The 11856-nt window shown below is 48.8% G+C and overlaps 1 protein-coding gene across 1 annotated transcript; it reads right to left on the bottom strand.

Moving 5' to 3' along the window:
* Nucleotides 1-1325: 1325 nt before the first annotated feature.
* On the bottom strand, nt 1326-7436 carry LOC117872810 (interleukin-1 beta-like). The gene is made up of 7 exons (XM_034761596.1): nt 7363-7436; nt 6502-6569; nt 6158-6206; nt 5301-5511; nt 4114-4284; nt 3317-3462; nt 1326-2683 (listed from the first exon to the last, which is right to left on the bottom strand). Exons 2-7 carry the CDS (start codon nt 6546-6548, stop codon nt 2471-2473), a joined length of 837 nt encoding a protein of 278 aa, XP_034617487.1. The 5' UTR covers nt 6549-6569; nt 7363-7436; the 3' UTR covers nt 1326-2470.
* Nucleotides 7437-11856: the final 4420 nt, after the last annotated feature.

Here is an 11856-nt window from a genome sequence, read left to right as displayed (position 1 = left end):
GGGGTCCTGGGGAAGCCAGAGGGTCCTGCACCTCCACTTCGCAGTCAGACATGACTCTCAGCCAGTAAAACAGAGGTTTATTAGATGACAGGAACACAGTCTAAAACAGAGCTTGTAGGTACAGAGAACGGGACCCCTCAGCCGGGTCCTTTCTGGGGCCCAGCGAGCCAGACAACCCCATCTGCCCTCACTTCCCATTCCCAGCCAGATCCAAACTGAAACCCCCTCCAGCCCCTCCTTTCTGGCCTTTGTCTCTTTCCCGGGCCAGGAGGTCACCTGACCTCTTTGTTCCTCTTTAGCTATTCCCTTGCAGGGAGGAAGGGCCCCAGCCATTTGTTGCCAGGATACAGAGTGTGGCCATTTATGCACACTGGAGACTTAAGAAATGCATAGGGGAAACTGAGGCACCCACACAGTATTCAGAGGAAACATTAAGAACAGTCCCACTTCATCACACCAATAATGAATTTTTCACTAGGGATTTTTGGCTGTGGAATCATCTGTGCTAAAATTCCCCAAAATTCACCTTCCAGGAGCATTTTGACAGCTGTCCAAACACTCTCAATTAGCAAATGCTAGAACCCCATGAAATGTGGCAAATCCTTCATTCGGCACATTGGGCTGTATTAGTAGGGGCATTGTCAGCCGATCGAGGGAAATGATTATTCCCCTCTATTCAATGCTGGTGAGGCCACACCTGGAGTATTGCATCCAGTTTTGGGCCCCCCACTATGGAAGGGATGTGGACAAATTGGAGAGAGTCCAGCGGAGGTCAATGAAAATGATTAGGGGGCTGGAGCACATGACTTAAAGGAGAGGCTGAGGGAACTGGGGTTATTGAGTCTGCAAAAGAGAAGAGTGAGGGGGGATTTGATAGGAGCCTTCAACTACCTGAAGGGGGGTTCCAAAGAGGATGGAACTCGGCTGTTCTCAGTGGTGACAGATGACAGAACGAGGAGCAATGGTCTCAAGTTGCAGTGGGGAAGGTCTAGGTTGGATATTAGAAAACACTATTTCACTAGGAGGGTGGTGAAACACTGGAATGGGTTCCCTAGGGAGGTGGGTGGAATCTCCATCCTTAGAGGTTTTTAAGACCCCGGCTTGCCAAAGCCCTGGCTGGGATGATTTAGCTCGTGTTGGTCCTGCTTTGAGCAGGGGATTGGACTAGATGACCTCCTGAGGTCTCTTCGAACCTTAATATTCTATGAAAATACCTGGTAATCTGGATTTTCTTTGACTTCTGGTCCAACCCAATTTGTTGACTGCCATGCACACAGGCAACAGAAGTTACAAGCAGAACAATGCAATCACCAGTACAGGTTTGTTTATTAAAAATCAGCCCGCCAATATTAAATTGGTCAATAAATAAATTCCCAAAATACCCTCATTTATAATTAACATGTTAACAGAAGTTACCAACAGTGAAGTAGAGCAACTTAATCTTGTATTGAAACCACAACACAATAGCATTTTTGCAGAAAGAAAAATCATGCTGCATGATGATGGCCATTCCCCTCTCTAATATTTATAGTTAATGTATGTATATATTAGTCTCACAGCAAAATGACTGACCAAGTATTATTCTTTTATCAACTATAATCAGTTACTAACATAGTAAAAAACATCCTGATTGGTTAATAACTTAAATTGTTAATAATTAAATCACACAGTGTTTTAATATCATGAGCTGAAGAGATACAATAAGAGACTCATGAGCCTTTGTCCGAGTATCGCTGCTTTTAAACTCATTGGCAAAATTCTGGTTTCCATAGGGAACAGGGGACAAATTCTTAACGCAACTGGGCCCTGATCCTGCAACCAATTGAGTCACTTTACCCAAGTCTCTAAGGCCAGTCTCCTCAAAGGTATTTAGGCACCAAACTGCCAGTGGGAGTGAGGAGCCTACATATGTTTGCGGAGCTGGGCCTGAGTGTTTGCAGATTCAGGGCCTGGTGGTGTGATATGAACAATAATAATTAATGAGACCCTTGGGGTGCAGCACAGCTAATTTACATTAAATTAATATACAATGATCCTCCAACGCAGAATGGAATCCCCCCAGCAAATCTGCATGGTTGGGCTGCTGCAGCTTAGGAGAAAGGAGAGGTTAAAGTGGGTCTGGGGGAGATCCACAAGCCAGGGGCATCGGCGTTAGCTTGGTCACCAAAGCTGTGGAAGGTAGGAGAGAAGAGACAGCCACCAAGATAAGCCTCTAATAAAGAGGGCTCTAATATAGAGCTCCCATGCCAGTAAGAGGTTAATTCTAGATCCTGGGGACACTGGCCCATGCTCTAGGATAGGGCAGGGCACAAAGCAAACAGAAAGACACAATACATACATGTTAGAGACGTATTACAATCACGTCTGAGCCGTGAGACAGGGTTCACTCATAAATACAACTTTTCCCCCATGTACTTAGTACATACAAAGATTCTGCTGAAACCAGTAACTGCTGGTTTGGGATGTGCGCTCAGCGCTTGGACTGGGTGAGGAAGTAGTTGGTGATGAACACTTCCCCGAGCCGGTTGGTGACGCCAACAGGCTGGTTGTTCTGGGGGGAGGTGCAAATGTACCAGCCGCGGTGGGCGGCCGACTCGAACTGGGCCGTGCTCTCGTTTTCCACCTTGTAGAAGATAAAGCGCTCCAGCTCAGCTCCATCGACGTCCTTCAGGATATCGGCCTCCTGTGGCACAAAGGGACGCCCGGTTAGAAAGAGAGGCCAGAGGAGAGAGCTATGCCAGGCCTCTCTTTTTAACCAGATCTAGCAGGAAGAGCTCTCTTGGTTCCCACTCCAGTTCTCTACCCATTGCCAGGGGAGGAGGAGTGGGCAGGGAGCTCTGGGGCTGGGATCCACAGATATCCAGTGCTGCTGGAGGCTGGGAATGTCCCCCAAGCAACCTGGGATTATACTAGTTCTCACCTGAGGGAAGGGAGAAATGGAAGCAATGGGTTTGGGTGCTGGGTGATCCCATAGCCTGTGGGGGCCTGATCAGAGCCAGGGTGAGTCCCGGTCCGATCTGCTGCAGGAGCTGGAATCGAGCCGGGGCTCATGCATCATCCACAGAATGATTTACTAAGCTCTAGCTTTATCGCTGGGGCTGGCGCATGAGGCAGATGGATCCCCGCTCAGCTCGCAGGGCCCAGTGGTGGTTTATAGGGCTGGCAACTTTGCTGTGGCCCTGCTGTGACGGAAGCTGATGCCACAAGCCCTCCTCCGAGCAGAGACCCACTTTACTTCCTGAGCAGGCGGTTCTTGGTTTCTCAGAAAGTGAGTGGCGAGACAGATGCCAGAGCCTGGAAACCCCCAACCCCTTACCTCTAGCTGCAGCACTGGTTGCTGGCCATTGTGCACACAGGACATGTAGAGACTTCTCCCCTTGATGCCCAGAGCGACCGGAAACCTCATGGAGCCCTGGTTACTTGTGCCGCTTTTCGGTCTGTAGAGAGCCATGTTTAACTTCACTGCAAGATGGAGGAAAATACGGAATCAGCAATGGCACAGAGAACGGCTGTCTGCATTCTGCGGGGAGAGATGCAGCCGGCGCTGGGAGCTAACTAGGGGAGCCACTCCGCAGGCTGCCTTGCCACGTGCTCAGAATGTCCCAGGCCAAAGCCATGCAGCGTGTACGCCCCCGGGGTTCCCCTGGCGTCTCACTGGGGGCTTGGAACATACGAAAGGTCAGATTCTCCAATCCGGCGGCCCCGGGTGGAAATCGGGGACCGGAGTGCAGGATTTAGACCAGCTCCTTTGGCAGATGTGAGGAGCAAGGAGTTCAACATAGAGGAAGGACCCTCTCTTCGGATTGCCGGGGGCCCACCCTGGAACTGGCATGGCATGGCTGTCTCTTTGGTTGGCCTTGATGTTCTCAGGGCCAGTCAGATGGGAAACCAGACCTGTGAAAACTGATCCAGCCTGGAAACTTAATCAGATCAGGTTTCTCGGGGGGCTTCTGGTATCACCCAGAATAGAAATTAATGTAGCCCAAAGACGGATGAGCAGAGTGCATGGGAGAGCGCCAGAGATTTGGTTCCTTTATCGGGGGAAAGTCAAAGGTTCAGCTAGCATTTTGGGCAAAGGTTTGGGCTAACACTTGGGTATCGTCCAGACCTTACCTTGGTGTCTGATGTTGGGGCCTTGCAAATGCATAGCCACCAGCTGGGCGGGAGCCTCCAGCTTGAAGCACTTCTGGTCAGTGTCCCGTATTTCGTAGGAGATGGATCTGAAGTAACGGTAAATGGAATCCACTGTGTGGGTGACATTGTGCCTCTCGAATGAGATGGTCTCTGAAAACAAGATCAAACAAGTGCACAAGGGTTAATACCTACTCCCATTCTTGAGCCCACACTTGCCTCTCCTGCACGTGGTCCCCAGAGTGACTCAGAGTGCAAGGAACTGATCGGTGTGTTTGTGACTTAATCAACACTGCCAAGCTGTCTGTCATAGGCCCCGTACAGGTAACAGCTAATGGGGATTCCCCCTTTTCCTTAGTGGCAGGGCCTGTGCTGTGGGGTCAGGGGTTGGAGCCCTGATTTGCTTCTCAGTGCAGAGTTCCTGGCAGATGTGAATTTGCTGCAACACGCAGTTAAAGTATTTGCTCAGAGCCTGGGGACAGAAGAGCTGCCTGTGACCCACAGTGACGGGTGCCTTTTCCTGACTGGAGCAAAAGTGCATATTGGCCTCCCCTTTCCTATCCGAGGGACTTGACCTCTCACCCTTCCAGGAACCAGGTCTCATGTACCTGGTGATCCTGCTGGGATGCAGGGGGAATGAACTGGTAACAATCAGACTCTGCCGTTCTCACCCATCGATCCCAAAACACTTGATCATCAGCTCCATTGCACTGGGGGAGAAACTACAGCTGAGCAAGAGGAATGGACAGGTCCCATGGTTAGGGCACTAGCCTAGACCTTGGCAGACCTGGGTTCAGTTCCCTGCTCTGCCACTGACTCCTTGTGTGACCATGGGCGTGTCACTTCGTCCATCCGTGCCTCAGTTTCCCCACATGTAAAATGTGGAGAATAGCCCAGCCCCACAGGGGTGCTATGGGATAAAGGCATTAAATATTGTGAGGTGTTCAGGCTCAGGACATCCCCTAACTCGCATTGATTTCAATACCTTTGAGGATCTGGGCCTTAGACAATCTGGTGTCATGTAAATGCCTTTGGTAGCTCTGTAGCTTGAGACTCGCCCCCTGACACACAGAGCTGGCATTAGTGGGGCTCCAAAGCCCCTTGTGTATCCCCCTCAGCCCCAACCCTTGGATGGTGTCGCTTAGCTCCAGGGATCCCCCGGGCCATACCGAAGACGGTGTCGAAGATGCTCCTCAAATCATCGTCCGTGAAGGGCCTCACTTTCGATGCCTTTTTCATCTTCTCTACGGCGACCACCAGCACCACGGACCTGCGGAAGACCTTGCGAGAGGTCTGCTCTGTGAACTGCAACTGGATGCCCACATCACAGGCTGAGAGGCTCCGGGACAGGGAGCAGGGGCTCGGGCCTTGGTCGGAGCTCTGTGGGCAAGGAAAGCACCGTGAAACAAGCTGCTGCCCCGCCCTCCTGTAAGAGCTACTTTAGGCCCTGCAGCCACCAAGGCCGAGCCAGGTTCTTCCCCCTCCACGAGGCGGGCCAGTGGTAGGAATCTCCTCTCAGATCCACCCCAGGGTTCCTGTCAGTGTCTGTTCTGTGCTGAGAGCACCCATGGGGGACAATGCAACTCCACTGATGCCAGTGGGCCAGAGGCCCACAGTGTGAGCCGCAGCTCCCTCTGCCAGCGAATGCCCTGTCCCCTACATTCCCCCAGCAGGAATCTCTCAAGCTGTCCTCTAGATTGACGGCTTCAGGGAGACTGGAGCAAACCATCCCCCAGCCACTTGCCACCTGCCTGGCCAGCACCACCACTGATTGCAAGCCAGCCTCCTTCACTTTCCCCCAGAGGGTAGGGGCTGAATGATGAGGGGACGCTAACAGCGGGTAGCCAGACATGCTGGACGTGCTTTTGCTATAGCCCAGTCGTGAAGTTTCACTGGGCCAGACATTCCATGGCTCCTAGGTCCAAGGAGGACACTATCACGTGGGACCTAACTGGGACCTGACCCCTCTTTCACCAGGATATAAAATCCCCAGGAAGGGCTGTTGGACTGAGAGGCTGAGCCTTACCTTCCCCAAGTAGGGGTGGTCGACTTCGTAGAACTGTTCATCGTTCACACTGTAAGCGAGGGACAAACAAACAAAGCCAGTTATTCCCCGGAGAAGAGATTCTACAGCAATTACAGGTTCAGGAACGAGTGGTGAAGGTATTTACACTTCTCGTAAGCTAAAGAGACTTAACACTACAAAGATTTGCTGGCATTGCTAGGCTGGTTTGGGCTGAAGCTGGCCTTACGCGGTACCTAGGCCTCGTGCTGTTTCTTTGCATTAGGGTGAATTTCACCCTGTAACTCCAGCAAGAATCCCCAGCTCTGAGACCCTAGAACACAGGGAGTCAGTAAATCCAAGGTTACCTGCAGAACTCCATAAACTCCTCCTGTACATCAGGAACGGCTGCCATGGCTACTTCTCGCTATGAAACCTGAGGGGAAAAAACGAAAGATGATCACCCTTGCACCTCCAGCCAGCCATGGAGAAAGAAAGATTGTCTCCTAACCTACAGGCCACTGAAATTAGTCAGCTATGTGTCCCCTTACGCCACTGCTGAATCTGCCCTTGTAGCAATAAAGCCAGGGAGCTGGTGGCAGAACACCTGGAAACAGGAATATTTGCTGTAACAATAGGATGATTTGATATGTTTGCCCTTTTGATTCTATGGTGAAAAGAGAAATAGATCTGTATCTAGGTGAGAACTTATTGTGAAAACAAGCAAGCCAGCTGGATCATCCTGTAGATCAAAAACAACAAGGAGTCTGGACCAGATACAGACTAACACGGCTACCCCTTGATACCTGTAGATCAAGTGATCGATCAAGGATTGATAGATTTTTTTTTTGTAGATATGTTTTTGTAGATACAGACTAACACGGCTACCCCTTGATACCTGTAGATCAAGTGATCGATCAAGGATTGATAGATATTGCATGCCAACTAGTCTTTAAAAGCAAATATTTGTCAGAGATGCCGAGCGCTTGCAGCTCCCAGTGATTTCAGCTCAGCACCTCTGAGAATCAAGCTGTACCTGAGTTCAAAGCCCCAAATACACTTTGCACCACCTATTACAAAGCTTTTCTAAGACAGCATGCCCTGTATTCCTATATGCCTCCACTGCAGGTGAGGCTGCCTTGTAAAACAGCAAAGCTGCTGATCAGGAATTCTCAACCCCAAGTGCCAGCTCGATATTGCCAGCTGCAGATGAGCTCTGAGCACAATACCTGTGTGATGCGTGCCGCCGACCCTTCCTACTGGAGGACTGTTCTCTGTCTCTTTCTCTCGGAGTGTCTCAGTGTCGATTGGTTCCTCATAGCTGATGGAGGAGCATGATATAGAGGGCAGAAGAGGAAGAAGGCGTTGTTTAGCTGGGAAATTCCCCAGAGGTATGGGGACATAAAGATATTTTTGTAAATTTCACAAGCGGGTGAAGTACGCGAAAAAAGGAAACTCAGTGATCAATACTGAGAAACTAACCTGGCCTGGGAAGGAGACCCCCACAAAGGAGCATGCAAATGAAGGATGAAAACCCTCTCACTGCACTTCAATTCCATAAGGTCTATGCCCCACAAATGTCCCACTTCAGCCCTTCAGACATATGTGGAACATAGACCTTATGCTGTCTCACCACCAGGGAGTGAATTCTGCCCCAAGTAATTTCACTGTGATCCAGGCGAGCCCTCAAGTTTCCTCCCAGTCCAAACCATGAACATGATAAGGAAGCCATCTCACTTCAGTTGTGGCAAACTCCTGGAGTCCCTTCCCTGCTAATGTTTCTATTCCTAGAGAGATGCACTGCCTCCTGTCTCTTCAGTCCGCCAGCATACCTGCCCACTGATCACTTAGGCTTGCTAGCTGAATCTCTCTGTAATCACTGCAGAAGATGTGGCTCTGCCTAGGACAAGATGTTTTACCCTGTTTGCCAGGAGGCCGGTGGAGCCTACCCACCTTGCTACACCACCAGAGCATGATTCCTAACAAAATTCACTGCTATAAATGTGAGGTCTAATCCTGTGTGCAGCTGAGCGCCGGCAGTTTTCATTTACTCCAGGAAGAACTGTGTGTACAGCTAGGGGAAGCTTTTTTTTTTTTTTTTTTTTTTTGGCAAAACCAAAAAAAAAAAAAAAAAAGTCCATTTACCAAAAATGTACTGTTTGGGGCATCAAGTCAGGTTGAGTCTGAGGAACAGTTTGGCAGAAAAAAATGAGAACAAACATTTTGGAAATGTCAAAACTTTTCATTTAGACAAAACAACCCGAGATGAATTATTTTGAAATGACATTTTTGAAACTTGTTTGGAGTGTTGCGCTAGCTGGGTTGGTCCCAGGATATGAGAGACACAAGTTGCTGAAGTTATCTTTTATTGGGCCAACTTCTGCTGCTGAAAGTGACAAGTTCTGAGTTTACACAGAGCTCTTCTTCAGGTCTGGGAAAGGCACCTAGAACGTCACAGCTAAATACAAAGGTGAAGTAGCTGAAGAGTTAACACATTGCAAGAGAACATTCAAGGTGAAGTGGGCAATCAATACCTCCAAAGTCGTAGGAAAAAGAAGAGTTCCTGCGTTACAGATTGTTGAAATGAACCATAAATCCAGAGTCTTTATTCACTCCATGATTTTTGGAGCCTAGCAGAGTTAGGAACGTGACTTCCCCGGATCATCTTTTGAAGGTGTTGTGCATTTTGAAACTGTCAAATCAAAAATGACATTTTTAAATGGAAAAATGTCAAAAATATTGTTAGGATTTGAAATGTGTTTCAAAATGCTGATCCGAACAGTCACCCAGACAACATTTTTTCCAGTTTTTTTGTCTTGGCGAGAACCCCCCCCCCCCCCCCCGCCCCAAATTCAGATCCGGTTCGAAACAAACCAAATTTTCTTTTTTGGATTTGTCTGTTCGGCCACCGAACTGAAAAAACAATTATTCGCTCAGCTCAAATTGCTAGCAGTTGGCTCCATTCAGGATCAGGCTAAGTGTAGTGTGCTGAAATGCTTGGGAAGAAAATTTAAGGCAAGGAAATGGGTGCAGAATAAATAATACTAATTAACAGCCCCCCCCCCCCGACTCTTATAGAGCAATTTTCATCAGTAGTCTTCACGTATGTCTATGCTTCAATTAGACACCCCAGCTGGCCTCAGGCCAGCTGATTTGGGCTCACAGGGTGCAGGCTAAAGGGCTGTTTAATTGCAGTGTAGAGGTCTGGGCTTGGCCTGGAGCCCAGGTTCTAGGACCCTGTGATCCTTGCTCCTTTCTGCCCCCCCCGCCCTCCACTGTAGCCTCAAAACTGGAGACGCTCCGCCCCCTGCCACGGCCCCGTGGTCACAGAGGGGAATGAGAGCTCCCAGAGCCCTGAGGCCGTGGCAGGGAATGAAAGCTCCTGCACTTCTGGGGCCGCAGCCACGCTGGGGCTTCCCTCTCCCCGCCTGCCTGCCTGGCGCTTCTGCCGGGTACCGGGGTCAGGGTGCTGGGGCTTCCCCTGCCCACCCTGTGGCTTCTGCCAGGGCTCCAGGCTTCCTCCACCCTGCAGTGGGTTTCTGCTCGGGTGCTCATTTTTCCGGTGGCCCCCAATTGGCCGGGCCCAGGCCCACAGGCCCCATCAGCCCATTGGCTAATCTGCCACAGACTGGGGGTGCTGGCTGGGGGGCCTGGCCAGGGTAGGGTGGGGGAAGCAAGGGTCCCAGCTGGGGGAGGGGGGGAACTGGCTGGAATAGAGGGCATTGGCTGGCAAAGAGCTGACCAAAGTGGGGTGGGGGGGGCGGCTGGGTATATTGCTCAGCCTACGAAAGCAAGGAAGCAAGGACCCTTTAGTAAGCTGCTGCCTCTCGTCTCTTCATGAAGCAGCAGGGTGTGCCAGAGATCTTCCTCTGGCCACAGCAGCAAGCAGGAACTCTGGTGCTGACGTTAATGGAAATCCGGTATTTCCAGGTTTCTGATTTTCACCAAAATCACTAGGACTCTTCCCACTGCTCCCTCGAACATTCCCTGGCATTTGGGAATGGATCGGATGTGGATTTCAGAAGTTGCCAAGGCACGGACAGAGAAACAAACAGAGAAATGCCGGATAGCTGGACATCAGTCCCAGTGTTAATGAGAAGATCCCTGGAGACTGGGACCAGTTCTTGTGGCCGCACTTCAGAAAAGATGTTGACAAATTGCAAAAGGTTCAGTAAAGAGCCACAAAACTGAAATACCCAAAACACAGGGCCTGGTAGTAATGGGGGGCTTTAACTACCCAGACACCTGTTGGGAAAGTTATATGGCAAAACACAACATTTCCAATATGTTCTTGGAATGTATCAGGGACAACTTTTTGTTCCACAAAGTGGAGGAAGTAACCAGGGGGACAGACATGATCGAGTTGATTCTGCCTGACCAGGAGGAATTGGCAGGGAATCTGAAGGTGAAAGGCAGTCTGGGAGACGGTGATGATGAAATGATAGATTTAATGATTTAAGGAAAGGAAGGAGCCAGAGTAGCAGAATAAGGATAATGGATTTCTAAAAAGCAGACTGACAAACTCAGAGGACTGGTAGGTAAAGTCCTATGGGAAGAAAATCTAAAGGAAAAAGGAGTTCAGGAGACTTGGTAGTTCCTCAAAGAGACAACGTTAAAGGCACAACTGCAAACTATCCTGATGCAAAGAAAAGCTAGGAAGAACAGTAAGAGGCTTATATGGCTCCATGAGGAGCTCTCTAAGACCTGAAAATCAAAAAGGAATCCTACAAAAAGTGCAATCCTGGTCCAATTGCTAAGGAGGAGAACAGCACAAATGTGTAGGGACAAAATCAGAAAGGCAAAATGAGTTACACCTGACCAAGGACATTAAAGGCAATAAGAAGAGTTTCTTTACATACATCCATTAGAAGCAAGAGAAAGATGAAGGACAATGTAGGTTCACTACTTAGCAGGGAAGGAGAGCTAATAACAGATGACATCAAGAAAGCTGAGCTGTGTAATACCTATTTAGCTTCAGTTTTCATTAAAAAGATTAATGGTGACCAGATACTCAACACATTAAATATTGACAACCAGGGGGAAGGAACATGAGCCAAAATAGGGAAAGAACAGGTTAAAGAATATTTAGATAAGTTAAATGTATTCAAGTCAACAGGGCCTGGTGAAATTCAGGCTAGGGTAGTTAAGGAAATAGCTAAAGCCATTTTGAAGCTATTAACAATTTTCTTGAGAACTCCTGGAGGAGAGGAGAGGCCCCGGAAAACTGGAGAAGAGCAAACATAGTATCTATCTTTAAGAAGGGGAATGAGGAGTACCTGGGGAATTATAGACCAGTCAGTCTAATTTCAATACCTGGAAAGTTACTTGAGCAAATTATTAAAACAATCAATGTATAAGTATCTGCAGGAGAATAGGGTTATGAGGAATAGTCAGCATGGATTTGTCAAGAACAATCCTGCCAAACCAACTTAATTTCCTTCTTTGACAGAATTAGTGACCTAGTGGATGGGGGAAGTAGTAGATGTGATTATAGCTTGATTTTAGTATGACTTTTGACACAGTTCTGCATGATTCTCATAAGCAACCTGTGGAAATGTGGTCCAGATGAATTTACTGTAAGGTGGGTGAACAACTGGTTGAAAGACCATACTCAAAGAGTGGATATCAATGGTTTTCTGTCAAATTGAGAGGGTGTATCTAATGGGGTCTCACAGGGGTCAATCCTGGGTTTGGTACTAGTCAATATTTTCATTAATGACTGG

Source organism: Trachemys scripta, chromosome 2, assembly GCF_013100865.1.
Source record: "Trachemys scripta elegans isolate TJP31775 chromosome 2, CAS_Tse_1.0, whole genome shotgun sequence".
NCBI classification, from domain to species: Eukaryota; Metazoa; Chordata; order Testudines; family Emydidae; genus Trachemys; species Trachemys scripta.
This window is presented reverse-complemented; position numbering and strand designations above follow the sequence as displayed.

Bases quoted from the DNA above. Each gene is read 5' to 3' on its own strand.
- LOC117872810 (XM_034761596.1), bottom strand. From the start codon at position 6,548: ATGGCAGCCGTTCCTGATGTACAGGAGGAGTTTATGGAGTTCTGCAG. The intron at 4,285-5,300 runs GTATGGCCCGGG...TCTTGTTTTCAG, and splicing joins CATCTTCGACACCGTCTTCG to AGACCATCTCATTCGAGAGG. The intron at 2,684-3,316 runs GTAAGGGGTTGG...TTTGTGCCACAG, and splicing joins AACCAGTGCTGCAGCTAGAG to GAGGCCGATATCCTGAAGGA.